Source organism: Parus major, chromosome 9 (assembly GCF_001522545.3).
Source record: "Parus major isolate Abel chromosome 9, Parus_major1.1, whole genome shotgun sequence".
Classification (NCBI taxonomy): domain Eukaryota; kingdom Metazoa; phylum Chordata; class Aves; order Passeriformes; family Paridae; genus Parus; species Parus major.
Window position 1 is genome coordinate 18,063,483 of NC_031778.1, and position 23,156 is coordinate 18,086,638.

General features: G+C 37.6%; 1 protein-coding gene across 1 annotated transcript; it reads left to right on the forward strand.

Moving 5' to 3' along the window:
- The first annotated feature begins 3,993 nt into the window (after positions 1–3,993).
- Positions 3,994–23,083, forward strand: CCDC39 (coiled-coil domain containing 39). The gene is made up of 20 exons (XM_015638088.3): positions 3,994–4,195; positions 4,561–4,680; positions 5,682–5,828; positions 6,861–7,019; positions 8,012–8,104; positions 8,191–8,319; positions 8,855–9,046; positions 10,687–10,790; positions 11,115–11,247; positions 14,184–14,378; positions 15,051–15,215; positions 15,807–15,944; positions 17,240–17,448; positions 18,667–18,790; positions 19,976–20,135; positions 20,429–20,535; positions 21,231–21,371; positions 21,529–21,708; positions 21,934–22,013; positions 22,638–23,083. The coding sequence occupies exons 1-20, from the start codon at positions 4,082–4,084 to the stop codon at positions 22,795–22,797; spliced, it is 2,850 nt and encodes a 949-aa protein (XP_015493574.1). The 5' UTR covers positions 3,994–4,081; the 3' UTR covers positions 22,798–23,083.
- The last annotated feature ends 73 nt before the right edge of the window (positions 23,084–23,156 follow it).

The window sequence follows — 23,156 nt, forward strand, 5'->3', positions numbered from 1 at the left end:
AAATTGCCATTAGTTTATGTCACTCACTGGTTAGCAATAAACAATTCTGATAACACATCAGACCTGGATTACAAGCAATTCTCCTTTTTTATCCCATTGTGCTGCTCTTACCCAAGTCAGGAGGTCCAGATTTCAATAAAGACTTTGGGCTTTTAGTCAATACTTCAGTCATTATCATGCCAGATTCTTCATCCTTCAGACTTCCTGTATGTCCTGATCTCACACTCACTTGTGTGGTCCCCTCAATCTCTCTTTTCTTCTTTCATTGTGCCAGCAGCCTTAGTGCACCCATCTGAAAGAGAAGATACAGTGGGGCCATTACATCCCATTATCAAACACCCTGCCACTTGCAGGTTCATGTGGGAAATTGATTATCAACAATGATTAATTGACACCAACTGGCTACACTGGGTTAGTTATAAATAAGCCAATAATCCCTTCAATGAGTCTTTTTTCAGAGGATGGCTTAGATGTACAGTCAGGAAAAAATATTTCCCCATATTTTATATAGTAAAAATATAATGTATTAGAAAGAAATCCATAATTGAAATCTTTATTTTTGCACAGATAAGTGTTTAATGAGATTAAGCAAACAAAATGTTTGTTTAAAAATGATGTTTTTAACAAGTACAAGAGGAGCTTTAAGTTTTTTGAAGGCCAGAAACACTAGTTTTATATTTAAGTCTTGAACAAATGAGCACAGTGGTCTACATAAGTGAAAATTCAACCCAAAAGGAATGTTAACAGGAAAATAGCTTGTCATGCTACAAGTACTCCTGTTCCTCTAATACCTTTAAAAATAAGATCTATAATTTAAAAAATAAAACAAAATAACTTTCTGTGTATGTTTATACATATGTATACGTATGTGTATGTGTATGTGTATGTGTATGTGTATGTGTATGTGTATGTGTATGTGTATATGTATATGTATATGTATATGTATATGTATATGTATATGTATATGTATATGTATATGTATATGTATATGTATATGTATATGTATATAAGGAGAGGAATTTTATATTACCTTTTAACTGAAGAGTTGATAACTGACTGGTGCTATTTTAAAAAGCCAACAAAACCACCCTGAATCCACAGACACGCAGCACCATCTGGTGGATTAGCACGTCTGGCAAACTGTCCTGCATTTACTGAACACATTTCCACAGGCAGGAGAAGGGGAAAATCATATGAACAAAAGCATATCATGGAGATTTGTTTAGTCAGCCTCAGGCAAGAGAAAGTGAGGAGGGTGGAATTTTCATGAAATTGTGAAACAATACTCTTTACTCATATAACACTTTATACCTTTCAGACACTATGTATAAATCTGCACCCAAAAATATGTGAACAGTACACTTATGAGGACAGATATTCAAAAGTTTGGTATGTAATTTAACTAACTGCACCAAGATTTATTTAATTTGATTTCTTTTATGCACGCATTAAGGCACGTGCTTATAAATTACCATTATTTCACTGGAAGCCTTGTTTAGTGAACAGGACTAATTGCTCACCTAATAATAGTTTTCCAATAATTTGCTTTCTTCTCAGGCCCTATATAGTCTCATGTTCCTTCATACACAAGCTCAGCTTGGATAATACAAGATTATCAGGTGCTCATCACTGCAAAGCCACAATGAATTACAGGTGTCAGTTTAAAACCCCTGCAAGGCAAGCTGCATTTATTCTTCACATATAATGAGTAAAAGGAGCTTCTCATTTTGGGTAGGAAAGGAAGGGCCCCCTAATATGTACACAGGGATGTGCCATTGTAGTCTCTGCTGTCTCTCTAGCAGCTTGTAGTGTCTTTGGAATTCCACCTTTCCATTGAGCCAGGTCACTTCACTGCATTCTGCAATAGGTGGCTCTTGGCACACAATGCTTGAGGGGGTCAAAAGGCTCGGTCCTTCGCAGGTCACGCACTCACCCAACACTGTCCAAGCAGCTGAGGCTCAGCTGAGGCTCCCTCCTTGTCATCACACCCCTGCATCACCTCTGTACTGATCCTTTTGTGCTAATCCCCATTTCTGACACAGCGCTACGAGCTACTGGTCCTAAGATTTCATTTTGAAAGGACACCTGGCTACACATGTCCAGCTTCTAGAAGTGTCCTCCATGTATGCCAGAATCAGGAATATATATATATATCTTAAGTCTGAATTTTCTGCCAGCAGAAGTTTCCCTTCTTCTTAATGGCCATATATCACAGCTATCTTTCTGCATCATCTGTATCTTTGTCTTGCCCACATTGGTAATAAGGTCTAATCATCCCAGGTTCTTTTTGAAGACACTAACTGTACTCAGCACATCATTCTCACAATCAGACACATCATCACTGAGCTGCAGACTGGGAAAGTGCACAGCAAGATCAAAACACAGGACAGTGGCCATCACAACTTCATACACGCCAGAGGGCAAACAAGGAGGTGACAGGAGGCTGCTTGCTGCCAATTACTGTCTCAAGACACTACACATTCTTTAATTCTTCAAAAATATTATTCAGCACTTCTTACAAGCATCCACTGCCAACTGTGCCAGGTAAGACAAGAAGCAAAAAAGATTTTCCTCATGACATCTATATTTTTTCACAGGTAGCTTGAGGCACTGAACCCTGTACCATTCCTTTATTTTTAAGAAACTGCTGCCCTCATACATTGTTGTTCCTTTTTCTTTCAATACTTTAAGAATAATGCAGGACTGTTCTCAAGGGATGACCAGTGAAATGACCAGCAATAATCTGCACAACACTTCAAGTCATGCCTTTGGTGCGTCCCCATCAGGCCTGACTTTCACTGTCCTTCAGCAAACTTTTCTTCTCTAAAAATATCCCATAATACATTTACAAATATGTATCATGACCAATGTCTTCTGTGGTCTGTGTTGGTAGTCTGCCATGGGCTCATGTTTGTAAGAAATCTTACTGCAAACTACTTGATCCTCCAAACCACCTCCCAAACATTTGTCAGTGCTTATTGCTGTTTGGTTCAGGCACCTTTGAATCATGCTTTCACTAATTTCTTTAATGTCTTTTCAGATGCTTTAGACAGACAATTGTTACCAAAAGAGGGTTTCTCAATCAAGGCTACCCTTCCTTTTTTAGGGACTTTTTACAAGAGCATGTAGTGACAGGACAAGGAGGAATGGATCCAAACTAAAAGAGAGTAGGTTTAGATTAAATATTAGGAGGATGTTCTTTTCTGTGAGGGTGGTGAGACACTGGCACATGTTCTCCAGTGGGTGCCCCATCCCTACAAGGGTTCAAGGACAGGTTTGATGGGGTTTGGAGCAACTTGGTCTAGTGGAAGGTGCTCCTGCCCACGGCAGGGGCTGGAACCAGATGATCTTTAATGTCCCTTCCAACCCAAACCATTCTAGGACTCGATGATTCCTGCCAAGAGCGTTGTGTCTGTCTTGGTCTGTGAATGGGTGGAACTCAGTGGCACAGGGTAATTTACAACCCAGAAGTACAGATGGTTTCAAAAGGTGATGGGCAAGTTCCCAGGGGATGTTGCATCAGTGTTTATGGTCACCTGAACGCAGCATAGTTCAGGAAACCCACCTGTTAGCTGTGGAGATAATGCCAAAGGCCTGTTCAGAAACACGACATGCACAGACACCTGTCAGTCGGCGTCACCAGTGGCAGGTGGTGTCAGCTCCAGACCTATTTGGAGTCCCCAGCCGAGCTGGATCCGCCGCTCTGCGGGCCCCAGACCCGGTGCAGCTGGCTGTGGCAGCGGACCCGGGGGGCTCTGAGGCGCTGCCTGAGGCGCTGGGGCTGACAGCCGCCTCTTCAGCACGGCCACGAACGGCTCAGCCCCGTGCCCGGCCCTCTGTCCCGCAAAGAGCCGGGTCCATCGCACCGAACCCATCGCACCGAGCCCATCGCACCGGGCCCATGGCACCGAACCCATCGGACCGGGCCCATCGCACCGGGCCCTCAGCGCGGGGCAGCGCGGGCGGTTCCGCCCGAGGCCCCTCCCGGCCGGAGCCGCCGTTGCCGCCGTTGCCAAGCGCCCGGAGCCGCCTCAGCCCTGGCCTTGCCGAAGCCCCGGCCCTTGTGGGCTCCTCCGCGACCATGGAGAGCCTGTGGAACCCCTCCGCCGCCGCCTCGGTGCTGGCAGAGCTGCAATGGGAGCCCGGTTACGCTGTGCCCGTGGCCAACGCCGAGAACAAGGCGCTGGAGGACGAAGTGAGCGCGGGGCCGCGGCCGGCAGGGAGAGGAGCCCGTCCTTCCCCGGGGCCGGGAGGGATGGAGGGATAGAAGGAAACCTGCCGGGCTCCCGGGGAATCGGGAGGGCAATCCCCGCCTCCGAGCGTGGGACCCGAGCACCCGCATCCCCCGAGCCCCGCAGGAGGAGCAGTGCGAGCTGCCCGTTCCCGTAGCAAAGTTCCGGATTTTCGCCTGAAGTCCTTCATTTCACTGCTTTGGAGCAATACAGCAGCTGTTACTTACGTTATTTTTTCATTAATAATTGTAATGACTATTTTTAGATAATTGCAGGTAATAAGCACTCAACCGCAAACAGTAATTTGACGATTCTGACTCTTCAACAGCTGCAGAAGATGCAGAAGGAAAAGGAGAACCTGCAGAATGAGTTGACCAACTTTGAGGAACGCATAGAAGCGATGACGTCTCATTTGAAGAACGTGAGACAAGAGATCAGCTTCTCTGAGGTAAATCAACACCTCTAGAGGATCCATTTGGTTAGGCAGACCTGTAACCTGAGTATCTCTCTCTGGCTGCTATCCCATTCTATTTTGCCAGCTTTGTTAGAAATTTATTAGGCCTTTTTTCCAGGATTTCCACAGGAAACAAAAGTTAAACTATATACCTCAGTGATATGATTTGGTGGTCATTAAGACCATCCAAATTCAATTTACTCTACCTAGGAAGAAGCCAGGAAGGGTGCATTTTAGAATTCTTCCTGAATGAGGATTTTTGTAGATATGGTTAAAAAATAATAGGTCAAGGCAAACAACTGTGTAAGGGAAAAAAAATTCATAATCTTTATAATGGTGAAGAGTTAGTTATGAAAAGTGAAATTCTGGTGAAGACTTAATTCACAGACATGAAAAATGAAGTGAGATGGTCAAGATCTCTGAATTAACTGACCAAAAGGGCTGGTTTAGATTTCTAATCTTGAGACAAAGGATTACACCTTCCAGATAAAATATCCTAGGAGAAAAAGTCTTAAGAAACTTCTCTGCAGATGAACAACTTAATTTTTTTGGCCAGATTAAAGTGTTAATTTGAATTAAAAGAAAGACAGGTTAGGCAATATCCAGATACTGCTATAGGCCAGAAGGGGAGGTCTGTCTCAGCACAAAACAATAAAATATTTTTTTTTTGCTGTGCCTCCTAGATCTGATATAAAGTCACTGGTGATGAAGAGACTAAGATTTTGATGTTGAAACGTTAAGGTTTTGAATTTTGGGTGAAAAATCTTAGAACTGAGATTTTAGGGCTACAAAAGGTTGATCTGTGGATACTAGATACAATGTTTACATATAAGAATTTTGAGATACTAAAATCAAACCAATACACTTTTTCTGAAAATTCCTTCATTTACATGGTGAAACCATCTCTGACTTGGGATATGTTTGTATGTAAAAGAAAAGTTTGCTGATGTACACCTTTTGTTAATTGTAAAATACTGAACTTTATTATTCTGCAGTCTCTTTACAAAGCCAAAGAAAATGAAATTGAAACTGAACATCACTTTAAAGCCCTTGCTGAGAGAGAATATGGACGTCTCAAAAACGACATTAAACGACTGAAAGATGAGATAGCTTCCTTGAGACAGAAGAAAAACACTCAAGAAGTAAGGTTTGAAATTTCTGGAAGGGAACACCTATATTGCAAAATTTTATGTCTTGTCCTCACTTGCACATACACCCACAGTAGTATAAGTCAAGAATAGCTAATTATAATTAAAGCTTATAAACTGTAGTAGATGGGATGGGCTTTTCCTGTGTAGGCAAGTAGATTGACACTGAGGATGTTACTGCATAGACTGATCAAGACTTAGCAAATATTAATTAGATATTGAAACAATTCTGTTCTTAATACCAGATTCACAGCCACACATTCATATCACTGTATTTCTGATTCTCAAAGGTATTTTCTTAATGGTTTAAAAATCGAATGGTTGGTGGCAAATCTTCTTCTCTACATAAAATAAACTTGGGTCATGATTCCAAGGTCAAAGATTTGGTTTAAGTTACAAAGTAATCTAGTGCTACTCAACTACAGGTGGTCTTCTGGGTTTGGAACTGTTTCTTTTTCTTTCCATTCATTATTTAATAATTTATTTTTTTTAAATTTGCTCTTTCTCTTCTTAAATCTGTTTGTAATCTCCAGTCTCTCAGAATGGGTAGCAGGATGAAGATATTCACACAGTTCAGCTGGATCAATTCTCCCATTTTTGTGTCAGAAAGTCTTTTCACAGTCATATGAATAGGTCACATTTGAAAATTAATATGTAGCATTAGGGTCTAACAACTGGGCCTTAATGAGTGAGGGAGAAACCTCACCTTTGGATGCCTCAGATCAGTTTATTAAATGGAACAAATACGCTGCAGATGGGTATATATTGTCAGAGGCTGACTTTTCTGTTTAAAATTATCTGCATTTTAAATTTTTGGCAATCTACTGTCTTGTTTCTTCTTTAAGACCAGGATGTCCAATAGCATTCCTCAAGTACAACACACAATTAATAAAAAAGAAAACAATCAATTCTGTGGACAAGATGTGGGTAGACTTGTTACAGTAGTTTGGACTTACTGCTTCAATTACTATTCAATGAATATTAGACATTTGATATTGAAACTTTAATTTTCTCTTCTTTTATTAGAATACTATAAATAAAACCACTAAGAAGCTGGAAAACTTAAAACAACAGATGAACTGGGATGAGGAACTTCTGGAGAGCTGGCTAAAGGAATTGAATCGTACAGATAATGATGCTAGTGCAATCCAGAAGTATGCACTGCAAGATGAAGGGAAACTAGGAGTAAGTAGAAATGACAGCAATTTTTAGGAACCAAAGGAAAGAACCATTCCATCACTTGAAGACCTTGTTATGTTATCAAGTCAAATAAAATGAAGACAAGATTTTGTTCAACACTGCTTTGAAATGGGTTTCCTTATAGCACAACAGTGCAATTCCATATGAGGCTCATTTTGAAGCTGAGAGAACAGGTTTTACAATAATGAGAGACATAATTGAAGACATTAATTTGCTTATTCATCTGGGTAAGATTTAAATATTTTTGGGAGGGTGTGTAAATAGATAATAAAGTCTAGAAAGCAGTGCTACTGAATTAAGAGGAGTTTGTTCAAAACTTCACACCAAGCATGGATGAATAGTGTGGGATTTCCTTTTAGAACTGAATTTATTAATATTGTTGAGGACAAATTACAGTTACTTCAGTAAGACTACTGAAATACTGGAAGACATAAACATATATATCTGCATAAAGAAGAAGTCCAGTCAAAAGTTCAGGGTTTATAAGGGTGAATTCCCAAGTATATTACTAATGTAGAGATAAGTAACCCTGGTTATTATTCTTTATAGCCTTTAAATAGAGTGATTTTTACTCATTAAATACGTAACCCAAAAACTTTGGTTTACACAAACACTCTCACTGCTGTATGCCAAGGACACCACACACACATTTATACACATTTACACACATTTACACACATTTACACACATTTACACACATTTACACACATTTACACACATTTACACACATTTACACACATTTACACACATTACAGTGGAGGGTTACTTTGGCCTTGCTGCAGTTTGGTTCTTATGGCCACTTGTGTTGACTGAAAATCTGGGAGGCCACACTATCATTTTGTTTTTTAAAACACAATAAAATTAATGCCTCAATAATTTAACCTGTGATTGTAGCAGGGCTTTTAGAATTTATAAAATGTGATCTATTTATTTTCAAATACTTAATTTTCAAATATTTTCATATCCATTCATTTTAGACATTAACCCTTCAAATAGAAAAGTTGACCATGGAAGCAAACCAGAAGCGCAGAGCTCTGGATAATGAGCTTACAGAAACCATGACAGCTCAGGTTTGTGCTTAAGGTTCTCAAAAATCCCTTGTTTATATGAGACAGTTTTGACTTCAGAAATCATGGAGGTGCTTTCTTTTAAACAGATGGAACTTGACAGAGCAGCTGAAGATTTTCGTAGGGTTCATCAAGAAAGGCAAGAAGTCATCAGGCAGTGGGAGAATGCAATTCATCAGATGCAAAAAAGAGACCAGGAGATTGATCAGTGTGCTTTGGTAAAACTGCTGTAACTGGTCCATGTCAATTTGGGGTTTGGGTTTGATGTGGGGCTTTTTTTTTGTTTTGTTTTTTATTAACTTCAAAACTACAGTATAATTTTCTGGGTAGCTAATGTTTTACCAAATCTTTCAAAATGCATAATTTTCACTGAGTAGCTATAAATCTGTCAGATAAAGTAAGCATCACTAATGGTGGTAATTTTCCTGTTTAATTTCATCTGTTTCAAGTCTACCTGAAGTGTTGCTTAGGTTTTTTTTATCTCGGTTCAATCAATCAATAATTATTTTATTTTCATATGAGTTTACAGTGTCTTTTTGGTTTTAAATTATTGGAATATTTTGGAAGTTTCCAGTCCAAAACCACTGCAGTGTTTGGCGTGATATATCCATGGAATAAAGTAATTTTAAGAATGATAACTGGGCTGTCTCAGGGAAATAGTAATAATAGGAATTGATCTTCTGGTTGTACCATTTATTAATCTAACACATCTTAACTAATGCAAGAAAATGGAAAAAGTTTTTATCCTGATAGCTAATTGCAGAGATAAAACAGGAGATCCGAAACAAAGAAATTTTGCTGAGGGAGAAGACTGCCTTTTTGGTAAATGAAACTGTTAATAATATGGAGTATGAAAAGAAAATACTTTCTGCCGAGCGGGAAGCAAACAACCTCCGAAAGGAGTTCCAGACTCAGGATACTCGCAGGACTCAGCTGCAGGATGAGGTAAGAGTGAGCAAACAATTCAGGAAAACTGTTAAAAACTGTGAAACTATAACTGAGGACCAGATGGAGGAAATACAGGGATACCATTTGCTTTTCTCTGGTTTTATACTAGGCTCTTAATAATTCAAGAAAACGTTGCTTTTCTCAGCCAACTCCTGTTTATTGGGATCTGAACTTTCAACTTAATTCTAGCCATTGAGAGTGGTGGAAAGATTGGAATGTATTCTCTATTGTGTAGGTGTAAAATGGATGAATTTTCTCTTAAATGGTCTAACACTGTTAGATGCCTCATGAGGCTTCTTTCCCTTAGCACACATAGACTGCAGTATTGTATAAAGATGAAAGAAATCTCTTCCAGATTCCAAACAATTCCTGTCCTGTGCTCTCACAAGTGTCCATTGATGGCCTGGTTGGTAGGTTCCAATTCCTGGGAAAAACACCCGGTGCTTTCACATGGCTTTCTAATCAAGAGGCAGTGGGACAGGGCTGCCCTGTGAACAAGCCATGCTTGGTGCTGTCCATACTGAATCTGCACTTAAATCTGGGAATAACCTGCACTGCTTAGTTACTTAAAGGTGTAGAAGTATTTCTAAGAAGTAATTCAAGTTTCATGGCTCTGCTGAGAAGGGATACACTTGTAATATCTGAGTAAGTTTTTTCTTAACAAGAAAATGGTAACACTGGGGTACTCAGCAAGTTTAGTGATTTTTGAAAAGCACTGCATCTGCTGTTGCCTTAACTTTGGATAGCTTTTCTGTAGCAGGTGGTTCATAGACTGATCTCCTAATTAAACTGTAGGTAGCTCAAACAAGGTGTAGGCTACTAGATTACCCTATAATTCATGCAAGCTTGAGGGTTTGTAGAATTGGTCGGTTTTCATCTCAAGCTGTGAGATTCTTGCTTGAAGTTTTTCACAATTAATACTCCATGATGGGATAATAGAACAGTCTTCTCTTATTAGAACATCTGTGGGATGCATGTGAGAAACAAGGAAAGAAGGAGACGGTTCAGCCAACAACTTGTGACCTCTAAGAAACCTGCTGTACATGCCCTTGATCAGTTTTCTTCATCTATGAAAGTGAAAACAGTTAAATTTATGCTGTTAAATGATACTGTGAAGATGAAAGAGCTACTGATTGAAAAGTATTCCTATCCTGTTGAATGAGTGTATGCTGTCATATATTTTTTACCAAATTAAATATGTGTATTTTTGTCACAGTGATATCTAATCAAAATAATTTTATATATTCACCAAAGTTTGATATAGAAATGTTGATTAGATATATAAGGTTATCCATGTTCACAAAGAACTTCAGCAAAGTCAGCTGGTACTATAAAACCATAGTTCCACTCATACGGATGCTGTTAGACAGGAATTGCAGCTCATAGCACCTCCATAATTCATTCTACGTTCTTAATTATTATTATTTTTCCCCAGTACTCATACTGCATAATTAGTAGATTGAATTTACTAGCTGGGCCAATTTACAGTGCCTCAGAATTTGCAGCACTCTTCATTTGAAGAGCGCTGTTCAAAAGTAATGGAATACTTTCCAATAAATAGGAAAATATAATTTTAAATATCTTAACATGTACCAAAGTAAATAAGAGCTCAATTGCTTCATTTTGTAATTTTTTAGCTGCAGGCTTTGAAATCCATTGTGAGCAGAACTGCTTCTGATCTAGAGTCTTTGAGAACACAAATAACTAATCTGAAGAAAGAAATTCAGGGAAAACAAGCCAGGTAAGAAACAGACCTTTAAAGATAACATTTTTAAGGATTAGAAATACAACCAAATCCTTGAGACAGAAAATAACCTTAAATAATGTTGATGACTGAAGACTTCAACTTTCTGATTACTTCATGTCCTGCATAGATTTGGCACTGGGTAATTTAGGCAAAATACTCCTGGTAATCCTTGTTTTTAAAGGGTGGGGGAAAAAAAATCAGGGCCTTGCTTATCAAAGGCTGAAGTTTAGACTGAGGCAACTGCTCAGTCAGATTTGCTGCTTCCTTTTGGCAGCATTGTCTAGGCAACCTACATTTAACTTCTGTCATTTTGTTTAGATTAAAACTTCTTAATGAAAAAAATGCAAGTCTTTCTGATAAACTGAAGCTTGCAATTGAGGAGACACTCAGTGCAGAAGAGAAAGCTTTGAGGTTGGAAGAAATATTGAAGGAAGAAGAAAAAAGTGTTGAGGTAAAATGTTTTTCATGGTTTCTAGAAATGAGGAGTTATTTTTATTTGCAAGCTTTATATTTTAAAATTACCTTTTTAATTTTAAAATTTTCTGTTGAAATGAAAGTATTGATATTACATGTAGCTATTCCATCAAATACTGAAGTAAGTGTGCATTTAGATATGTCTGTGCTGAGAAAACTCTGGAGGAAAAGAAATGATCCTAGTAATTCTAGCTGTATTAGTTCAGGATACTGATACACATCAATAAGGCTTTTAAAGAGTGGGAATCTTTTCAGTATCACTGCCACCAAAAATTTCTTGGCTCTAGTAAAACACCACCAAAATTTATAAACCTGAAAAGAGCTGTGATTTTGGCAAACAGTTTAAAAAATATTTAGAAATCTTTTAGTCAGATTTGGTTGGCCTGGTCTGCTCTTCATTATTTTAATTCTATTACATGATACTCTGACACATGTAACTTGTGGACTGTTAAATAATTACTGGCTCACTTTAGATTCATTTCCATGAATAAAGATTTTGATCTGGGAAGTGGCATATACAAGCTATAATAAGGTGACCTTTTTTTAATATGCCTAATAATACTTCTATAAAATTAAAAACCAACTTCTTAGGCTGCAAATTAAGTACAGGAAAAAAAAAAGTTCTCATCTGCTAAGCTGTAAAGAGCTTTTGAATAAATGCAGTGTTGTAATGCAATCTTCTGAACTTTCCTGCATTTCAGGAAATGCTAATACTGTTTTGTCATTTTGCTACTAATTCTCCTAAAGTATTTTCACTACTTAGCCTCTGACAGAACATGACAGAAATATTCTTTTACATTTTGCTGGACAGCTGAGCATTGGATATGCTGAATTTTTTGTTGCTCTAGAATGACCAGGTTAAATTAATGTGACAGCAGGTGCCCCACACGACTGACAAAAAAGCTGTACCTCTGCATGCTCTTTCATACCACTCTATGCTCTTTCTTTTTCTTCCTTTTTTTGTGTTTCCTAGAGCATGCACATGAAATAATGCCTTGCAGTAGATTGAATGTCATTTTTCAAACTTTTTAACTCCACAGGCAATAATCACACATTTTAAATATACTTTCAGAAACTAGAGATGGGATGTCTTCTTTATAGAGAGTTTCTTAAATTACTAGCCTTACTGTTTTGGCTTTTCAGATAATTTAGAAACAAGTAATGGTGTAGCATTTCATTTAAATGAAAACCTTCTTTGCTTCCCCTTAAGACAGTTTCCAGGGTGGCAAAAGCCTTAGCAGGGTTTCTTTACCCATGTCTGTGGCGGATAACCCAAGATGACATTGAGCTTGGCAGCTCCACAGCTGCAGGGGAATATTTTAGCTAGGATGAACTGTTCTTGAACAATGTCTGTAATGTATTAGTCAGAAGCCTCCCTTCCATCACCATTAGACACACATGACTATTTGCTGCATCTGTTAATTTACTGTGAAGAGATATTTACAGGAACAATGTGGATGAAATGTCACTGTTTTGCTCTCTAGTTCTGTGGTACTTCTCCCTGTTCCATTTGTGGCACTGTTGCACAGTGAGGGTTATTGAATATCTTATCTCTGTTAACAACCTCACTTAAAGGGAGAGCAAAAATTTCTGTTAAATAAATTAATTTAGATATGCAATAAAGACCATGAGGTGAAGGTCAAGTCATGATCCAGTGTCAGTGGATGAATTTATAACTGTCATTAGCTTCAGAAATACAGCTCAGCATCTGGCACATGCTTAAATCCAGTTTGCTTCCAGAAGAAAGTTCCTTTGTTCAAGCATGATGCAAAGGCCACTGATACGTGCTAAAGTCCATAATAATTTCATATCAAACTTACACTTGCCTTCTACATCCTAAGTTTTGAATCTGGAATTGCATTTACAGCAAGTTCAACTACAAAAAAATTCAGTTAGAATGTGCAATGTGATTACAAACCCTTAGAGAAGGCATTAAATTATCTCTCACCATTATTTGAGCCAGCAAGATGGTTACATACATATTAAATCCAGAAACACATTGTTAATCAATGTAGAAAAGTGAGTTCTCAGGTGTTTTACATATTAATTTAAATGAATATCTTCAAATTCTGTACCAGACTTGAACTAAATGTAAATGAGTCCTTTGAAACAGGAAGGGGCAATCACATCACTTGTTTTAGGATGTACCTCACAGGAAACTGGCGTGCTTAGTGGCTTGAGCTTTGGAAGATCTTTGGCTACTTGAGTGGCAGGGCTGGAAGGAGGGAGAGAAAGAATAAAATTGTTTTCCTTATTATGGTTACAAAAATAAAATAATCTCATTTTTTGTTGTTTTCAGTCCATTTCAGGTTACCTGACGTGTTCAGCATTGCTTTTTATCCTACTAAAACCTTTCCTGCACCGAGTTATGTATTAATGGCAACTTACCTCTGAGAAAAAGGTTTTAGATATTTTAGAAATTGTAATTTTAAAATTAGATATTTTAGAAGTTGTAATTTTTCAGAATTATTCCATCTTAGATAAACACACACATACATATATGTGCACACACAGCGTTACAAGACTAATTAAACCATTGAAAAGCTTTGTATTATAGTCCTCAAGTATTCAGACACTGGAGGCTGTAAGGAGGTTTTTTGAAAACAATGACAGGAATTTATTTTTCTGAAAGGCTGAAAAAGAGTAGCATTCCTGTAACTGGGAAAAAATGTCGTGTAACTGTAGGGTAGGATTAGGTTTTTAAAAAATGAATGAAAAGTATTACTTTCTCTTTAAGTCAAATACTTTTTTTGCCAACCATTTTGAAAACTTACAAATCCATGTTCCCATTAATGGACATAGTACTAATATTTCTTTCTACATATGATTAATAAAAACAAATACTTCCTCAGCAATTAATTCTGCTGTGATTAATTACTTCTTTCTTCTACTTAATGATCAATTTGTAACCAGGAAAGAGAAAATGAAATGAGACAGTTAAAGGAACAACTTTTCAAGAAGACTCAGGAGTTAAAAGCGCAGAGTGACAAGGAGAAGACTGTTCTGGCAGAAATTGAAGGAGGTCAAAAATCACTTAAAAATCTCAAGAGTCGACTGCGCAAACTTGACACAGATCTGTTAAAACAACAAGAATTAATATATAGCCAGGTAAAATGTTAATGTATTTTCATACTAAGATTGTTTCTTGAGTCTACTGACAGTACATTGCTTGATTTCTGTAATCTTTAACAGTCTTCCATTTTGGAAATGTTATGCAGTATCATTTGAAGTCTGCATTTATTTGTGTGTAGATGTACAGATAAAATTGAAATTACTGAAACTTGCCAAAGTATCACCTACATTTTGCACTTGTGTCTTTCATTATTTTTTGGATCTGCTGCTTTTCCCACTAATTCCTAAAATCCATTCTTTACTTTGATCCCTCTGAACCACAGACACCTCAGGGTATATTTTTAAAGCAATACAAGAGGTACATGCCAAAATCCTGTTATTTACTAATTGGATTATGTGCATATTTCCTATGCACCACTTTGAAAATTTGTTCTTTTATATCAGCATCCACTCATAGCAACAAGATGGCAACTCCACCGTAAGCCTCCCTACAGCAGCCTGTGCTGAGCGTGCTTTGTTGCTCTTCTAGAAGATTACCCCAAACCATCACTGCTCATCAGTCATCTAAGATATTTTGCTAATGAGGTCTAAAAGCCAGAAACTATTATAAAAACAATAGCTTAATTGGGTGACTGTCCTAAAGCCAACATTTAGATCCAAGTTTATTTCTTATCTCACACTTAATTCTCTTCAAATTTATTTTAACAGGATTTTTATATTCAGCAAATACAGAGACGGCTGTCACGGTTAGAAGGGGAGGTTAATTCAGATGAGAAAGAAGTTTTGGAAGGAAAAGTTGCTGAACTTAAGAAAACTGTAGAAGAAAAGAAAAAGGCATATGATGTGCTACAGTCACTGTACAGGAAACTTCAGGTAACTTCCTTAGAATATAATTTTCACTGTGTATTTTAGAAACTGTGTAATTTAGAAAGCTCAGAGAATTAGATTGGGTCTTAGTAATTAAGAAGCTGGTATTCTTTTAGTAGAAGACTAAAGGATATCTGAACTTTGTCTAAGTTTTCCACCCATATGGAAAACTTTAAAAAAAATATCCCTATAACTTTTAGAAAAATAGATTATTACTGATTATTATTGAGACACCATAGCATAAAGACAAGCTTTGAATGTTGGAAAGACAAGCTGAGCTTTCATCAACATGTGACTGACTGCTTGCAAATGTCTGAGTTTATCATTAGGCCCATGAAGAAATAGGAGAATGCTGTTTTCTAAAGTCATTACTTTTCATAAATTGGTAAGTACAATTGCATTTAAAGTTGTCCAAAGTCTCCATGCAGCACTCTGCATGAGGTCATGTCATGCAGTTTGCAGAGCAGCATACTGGACACGTCATGATGATGGTTCCTGGTTCCAGGACTTAAATACATTTCATTTAAATTTAACTGGTAGCTTTTGTTGAAATTTACATTCACTGAAATAAGTCAAATATAACTTATTTTGAAACAGAATGACATCCAAATCACCAAGAGAACAATTGATAAGACAAGAGAAGAAACAAGTGGTTTGATAGAAAAGATAGAAGAATTAACTCTTTTCAATGAGAGATCACTTCAGGAGTTAAGAAAAGCAAAGCACATTAAGCAGGTACAGAATTATTTTACAGCTTTATGAATACAGGACGCTCTTGATTGTTTGGGGTGTCATCTGCTTTCCACAGTGCTACATCATTATATCCATAAGTACACTTTCTGTAGTTTTCTAATTTATACTTCTTTCCCAAACTTTGAAGTCATCTTCAACTACTAGGCAAAGTGTTGCTTCTCCTCTCTACACAGCTTAAAGTTCGATGAAATATCAATTTAATCCCACATCAGTTATAGCACAATATCCACCAGGTCAGTGGATGTTGGGGTTTTTTCCCCCGAGAAAAAACCGAGAAAAAGTTACCTTTAAAATAGAAAATACATTTACTGTTCAAGGATGGCTTTACATAACACTGAGTTTTTATTCTCAGTCTGCAGTGCCTACTAATAAGGTTGGCACACTTTTGTTATTAAACGCTAAGCATTTTTTTCTGACAGATGGTTTGAATAAATTTGTATTCTGGTTTAAGGAATTAGAAACAAAGTGTAAATACTTTCCTCATATTTTGATAAGCAGAAAAATACAGTTCCCACTCCTCTAATTATTGCACAATTTTTTTTCTGCAGTAAGCTTTAGCCTTCCTAAAGGAAGCACTAACATAGAAAAACACAGAGTCTAACTAGCAGGGGAAAGAGTTTTGCCTTTGACTTAACTGCACTTCCTCCTCAATGAAAAAACTCTTTCCTTAAACATGGAACTTTTTTTTGGGAATGAAATTTGGGGGAACAAAAGAAGCTGATGACCTAAAAGCACTTGGATAAAAATTGGTTGAGTTGAAATCATACAAGATTTCAAAATAATGATTTAACATATTTGCATGCTAATGAAGTTCACCACTTGCTGTTTTCATAAGCTTTGGTATATACAAAATTTGCTCATGTACAACATGATTTGCAGGGCTACAGAATCTAGAATATACTCTAAGACAGTTCTAAGTTGATTCAAGTGAGATATTAACTGCTCCAGAAAGCTCCTTGTAAGGTCTCTTACTTTATTTGAAACCACTTAAACTCAAAAAGTTGTAGACGGAAAAGTCTAATAACCCAAAATGCAGTCTGAATTAGAAAGTCTAATGAATTTATATAAAACCATTCAGGAAACAATCTACCCCTGTCACAGTCACCATGTTAAACTGCTGGCAAATGAGAAAATGACAAGATTTTTAAATGCAGAGCAAAATGAGTCTTGCACTTTTATATATATTAAAGGTAAAATAATGAATAAATATTAACTTACTAAATTATAAATAATTAAAACAATGATTTCTTATTTTGGTACCATTTGGTATTTATTAGGAGATGATGGTCGAAGATAATCTCCTAAAACTAGAACTGAAGCGCCTTCGAAATACTCTGTGTAATAAAGCAGAGAAAGTTCTAACACTGGAAAAACAACAACTGGAGTTAAAGAAAGCCATAACAGAAAGAACTGAGGAAATCAGGATCCATAAGGCAATGCTGGATTCCCAGATAAGATTGCTGGATCAGGAAAGGCATCGCATGAGGTAACTGTTCTTAGAGAAATTAAACTTGTATCTTTGACTGAGTACATATTTTATGGGGACTTACTAAAACGAGAAGCATTTTACCCAGCTTCACTATTAGAGAATTTGAACATTAAATAAATCTTGCTCAAAGTTATCTATCAAGACAGCTAGGCCTGCAGGAGATCCTGTCTATGACCCCTAGGCTGCAGCTTTAACCCTTTGGTGAACAGATCAGTGGCCTTACTGTGGGTGAGGAGCCTCAGCAGAAGTGAGAGGAAAACTCAGCCAGAGACGTCTTTTTACAGTAAACACTGTGTGTGTGACTCTGCCTTTTCCAAAATAATTTGGACATGTGAAACCATGTGTCTGGAGGTATGCCAAAGTATATGAAACAGAAAAGTTGCTTTTAAATAGTGTTTACTCCCAGCTGCTTGAGAAAACTCTAATTTCTTTGATTCAAACAGTAAGACTGGTTTGCTTTTTGGTGTATTTTGTTTGGTTGGGCTTTTTCTTCTTCTTAACTAATGAGCTTTCCGTTATGTATCCTATGTAACAAATTAAATTTTATTAATTACATATGCACCCTCTTATAAAGCAATGACAAAGAAATAATGTTTCCCTCTTGTAGTAATAATTCCAAAGTATCTGGGATGGTTTTAGCCCTGAAATCCAGTATCTAGATTCAGCCAAAAATGAACACTTCATTTTTGAAGTTGGGATGAACTGCCCTGCTGACCACACACCTCACAATAGGAATTAGAGTGATTTAGTGTGACTGAGAGCACAGACTGTAGCCTTCTTCCTTTGGTATCACCCAGCTCTTGGATATTCAGAGTCTGATTTGGGGCTGTTCCTGGCTGTTCCTCACACTCATCCTGCAGTGGGAATGTTAGGGTACCATCAGCAGGAGGCAGCTGGGGCAGCTCTGGAACTGAAATGCCAAAGCTGTAAATTTGCAGGACTGTGGCACAGCGTCTCGGGATGCAGTGATCTGGGATGTAAAAATAGATTTGACTCCATTTAGAGCTGCAGAAGGCATGTAGGTAACCAGAACAAGGGATATTTGTGGCTGGGAGAACACAGAAAACCACCAAGAGCTGTAGCAGCACAATTCCTGGTACAGGCTGCTGGAATAACACCAGGAATTTAAACTGCTGCAGCAAGAACTGCCCACAAAATGCTACCAGACAAACACTTTCTTAACCCATTTATTTTCTCCCCAAACAAATCATTCAGTGCTGAATTTCAAGATCGCCTATGGAAAATTGATAAACTGAAATGCAGATACGAAATGTTTACTCTTTCCATGATGCCACCAGAAGGAGAGGAGATGAAAAGTCAGGCCTACTATGCAATTAAGGTATTTTATAAACATTATTCATTATAATTCAATTATTTAAGCTATAGATTTCCCTGGGCTCTTAGACAACCTCCATGCCTACTGCCTACTTTGAGTCCAATTGTTTTATGTTATCTGACACCATTGGTTACTTAAATGATACAGTAATTTATGTGGAGCCATAATTCTGAGCAGTTTGAAAATTTCAGTGCCCATTGATTTACAAATACACAAGAATTAGTGGTCAAGTGATAATCCACTCTGAACTGGAAACAATTTTATTGGAATCTCACATGACTTTAAGTTCTTCTACCAGACAGTTATTTCCAGGTATTCATTTTACCATATGGGGTTTATACCTTGAAGAATGTCTGCTTTCCCCTTTCACTTACCCATCACTTATGCATACTTCAGCTTTTCACTGGAAAAAAGAGAAAATTAGTCTTTGTGCAATAGCCTGGTTCTTGAACAAGAATCTGTTTATTTTGATCTCCACAAACTCTCCAATTTCCTGTTAAATCAACACACTTCCAGCTGTGTGCTTGGTTCTGAACTTCAGCTTTTTCTTACTCTTAAATGCTAAATTTCTTAATGATGGTATTTGTGCTGCTGTGAGATCCAGGAGAGCAGAAGACCCTCTGCAGAAGCCATGTGGTCACTGTGGCTGTATAAAATACCCTCTACACCTATGGAGATTTTTCACTGTGACAGACTTTCCAGGGGGCTATAAAAAATACTTCACCTGTTGGCTGTTTCTTATATCTACTGGTCAGATCAATGAGAAGTTACAAGTGACTAATTCCCAAATCAGATGGCTTCTATCAATCTCTCAGTGGTTATATGATGGTACAATCTGAAATCTTGGATTTTATGGGTGAAGGAAGCAGATGTGAAGCACATGCTGTAGTTCACATCAGCAGTGTGGGGCACAGACACTGCTTTGTGCAAGGTGTAGATGCTGCTGGGCAGGACTCAGTGAGCTGAGGCAGAGAGGCAGAGGTACCCAGAATGAAATGCACATGGCTGAAACACCTCAGAGAATTTCAATACTGTAAATAACTCCTCCTTCCAGTTCCCTAGGCACCCAAATCTCAGTTCAAGTGGTTTTAACCCTGAAATATTGCTGTATAATAAATATTTTCTGTACAATTATCTTAATATTTTCGGTATGTCTACAGTCACCTAAAATATTTGGTTTGCTTTCAGGCTGCACAGGAAAAGGAAGCACTTCAACAGGAAGGTGATGATCTGGATGCAAAGATCTGCAAAGCTCAGAAAGAAATCATCGCTATGGAAAACAGTTTGTGTGTACTTAAAAACTGGAATAGACATTACAAAAACTCTCTCAAGGCAGTCCCTGAGACAAGTATGTGAAATAGAAATTAGATAGCAAATAGAACTTAATTCTAAATAATACTTATTATTTAACTTTTGTGCCCTCTGCTGGCTCTGGAACCAGTAGCTCTTAAATCATTCTTCCTCATGCAGTCAGCTACTTTTTCATAGTGATTTGGAGTTAGTAGGAGAGTATTTAAAATCCCCTCAAACCTTGGTGTACTGCCAACACCAATGCAGTAATATTCTGAGATGCAGTTATTTTCAAGTGAAAATTGAGTTGTATGCACAGCATTAATTCTGCTTCATTGTTTGGGATCACAGGTGAGGAACTTGAGGAAAGACTGAAACTAGAAAAGGACAAAAGGGATGCTGATGAAAAATACAAATACAAACAAAGACAGATCAAGGAACTTCAGGAAAATCTCCAGGTAAAATACAAGTAATGTTCCAGTCAGGTAAGACTACAGCATGTAGCTAAATTCATGCAAGTCATCCTAGATGAATAATAGGAAATTCTGGTACATTTTTTTTTCTGTTCTTTTATTAAGATATGACTTTTAGAAGGCTCTTCTTAAGGTAAAGAAAAGAGACACAGATCTTCATCAGGGAGTAAGTCCTGGAATATAATGAGGTGTAATAGCAAACCAATTCCTGCCTTTAATTTTTTTTAAGATTTATTTATTTATTTATTTATTTATTTATTAATTAATTGAAAAACCCAGCTGCCCTTAAGGAGCTGATTTTATTCATTCCAGTCAAAGGTATCCCTCTTTTCCCACAGGAAACAATGTTGGGTTTTTTGGGTTTTTTTAGTATAGCTTGCACTGGTAAGTTGGTAGGGTGCCAAGTAAATAGTTTGTAGCCACTATGAAACACATCTGAAAAGACATACCTGTAACTTCATTAACAGTACCTTTAAAAGAGATGTAAATTAACTGGAAATTTCTTTGTCCAGGTCTGTATCCACCAAACAGGCAGAAAGTTCCAAGTTAACATTAGCACTAATTGCTTGAGTCACATTTAGAAACAAATAGTAATGACAACAGACCCTTCCACAAAAACAGAGTGAACAGATACCAAACCTGCTATATAAACTAATATTACTGTTCAAATGAATTTGCAGAGCATGCAACAGGAGTTTGATGTAATACAGAAGCAGCAGGCCCTCTTCAAAGAGCAAAAGAAGGAAAAACAAGCTCTTATTTTGCAGCTGAAGAAAGACATTGAAGAACAGAAGCCAAAACTAGAGAGGGTTATACAACAGGTTTGTGTGTTTATTGATGGGAACTTCTAACTTTATAGTGATAGACAGTAGTGTGGGTTAAGCCCTGCAGGTTAAACTCCTTGGTTTTAACTTAGCAGGTTTCTGAAAAAGTGTTGTATTTTCCTAAGAATAATGTTTTCAAAATATTTTTGTTAAGTGTTCCAAACTGTCCAGAGAAATTAAGTCTCAGAGGGAAGGTGGAACAAAAACACTGGAAGAGAGAGACATTCATCTTCGTGAACTGAAAGACTTCAACAGAATTGTCAACCAAGTGATAGTTGATGTTCTAGAAGCAAATCCTGAGTTAACTGCAGCCTTTCAAATGTACTTTGACAAGGTGAGCTTTCCAGTTAACTGCCACCAAAATCTTGAGTGAGACCTCCAGCCTATTACTGAGTGTCTTTCAAGGACAACTCACAATATGGGAAGACAGGGAAGTGTTCATCTGCTTTTTACATCTCTTCAAATGCCAAGCACTATAAATGCTCCTGATATCCCAATCCTATTATCCTATTAATCCCAACCATCAGGTCAACTTGTGTTTTCTTTCCAAATTTTCTAGTTCAATTTAGAGCTTCCTACAGCTGATTCTCCCAATGGTAGTCAAACTCAGACCCCACAGAGCTCACGACCTCCTACCAGGTAAGTTCTAACACTCTTGGGTTGCTTTGAGTTTTTTAAGAACAAGTTTAAACCAGCAAAATTAGTCCCTAAGTGAAAGAATTCTTTACTCTTGTAGGTCATCTCAATTGTCTTTTTGCTGAAGACTGTAAAAACTTTCTCCTTACTCTGTCCTTTAATGTTACTACATTTTTCTAGCACATGAGGAAGTCTACTTCAGCATCCATCAGTTTAGAAAACCCAATAATTACAGAATAATTATATTTACTTTTGTTTACTTGCTCTAACTAAAAAAATAAAAAGTGGTTTGATGTTATAAAAGCACAATTTTGAGCCACATTTTACACTTGTTAGTGTGAACACCCCTTCTTAATTAAATAGAGAAGATATTGATGCTTTTACTGGTACTTTCTTCCCCTGTTCAAGCTATGCTCAAACAGAGCCTGTGCCATGCTGACCCAGTTATAATCCAGCATTCCCAGGTGTTACTGAAGCCATTTAGTGGTGGTGACTACAGAGATGTTTTAGGGGATTTCACCTGGAATGAACATGGCTACTGAATGGCTTTGTTGTGAGCCACCCTTGGCAGCTCTGTTTTAGATGCAGGGGTTTCTGTATCCTAATTAGTAAATTTTTGTCTTTCAGATTCCCCAGAAGGAAAAGTTCAGCCTCTAGTCAGGCTTCATCAGCCAAAATTGTGGAGCTGACCTTGTCTATCCCCGCCCCTGAGGAAGCAGAAGCTCTTGGCTCACAGCCAGCCAGCAGAGGCAGCATCTCTGGGATTTCTGAACACAAGAAGTCTTAAGTCATTTTTTGAAGGCCACACTAGTTGAGATTTCTTAATTTTTGCAACTAACTTCTATCCATGGAGTTACCTGGAAAACTTGCAGCTGAAATACAGTTGTCATTGTGTGGTTCTGCCACCCACCTTTGCAGATCTCCTTGTAAACCATGCAACATTTCCTTCAGCAACACAACTGCTGCCTCCTGCCTGCTTGTAAAACAAATCCCCACCAAAGCTCAAACCAAGGGTTCACACTTGAGCTTACCTAGACAATAAATGGTGTTTCAAAACTTGCTCTTCTACTTCAAGTTGGGTTTTTGGCTTTTTTTTTTTTTTTGTGTTACTCTTAGAGTACATGCAATACACTTGCCTTCACAGAC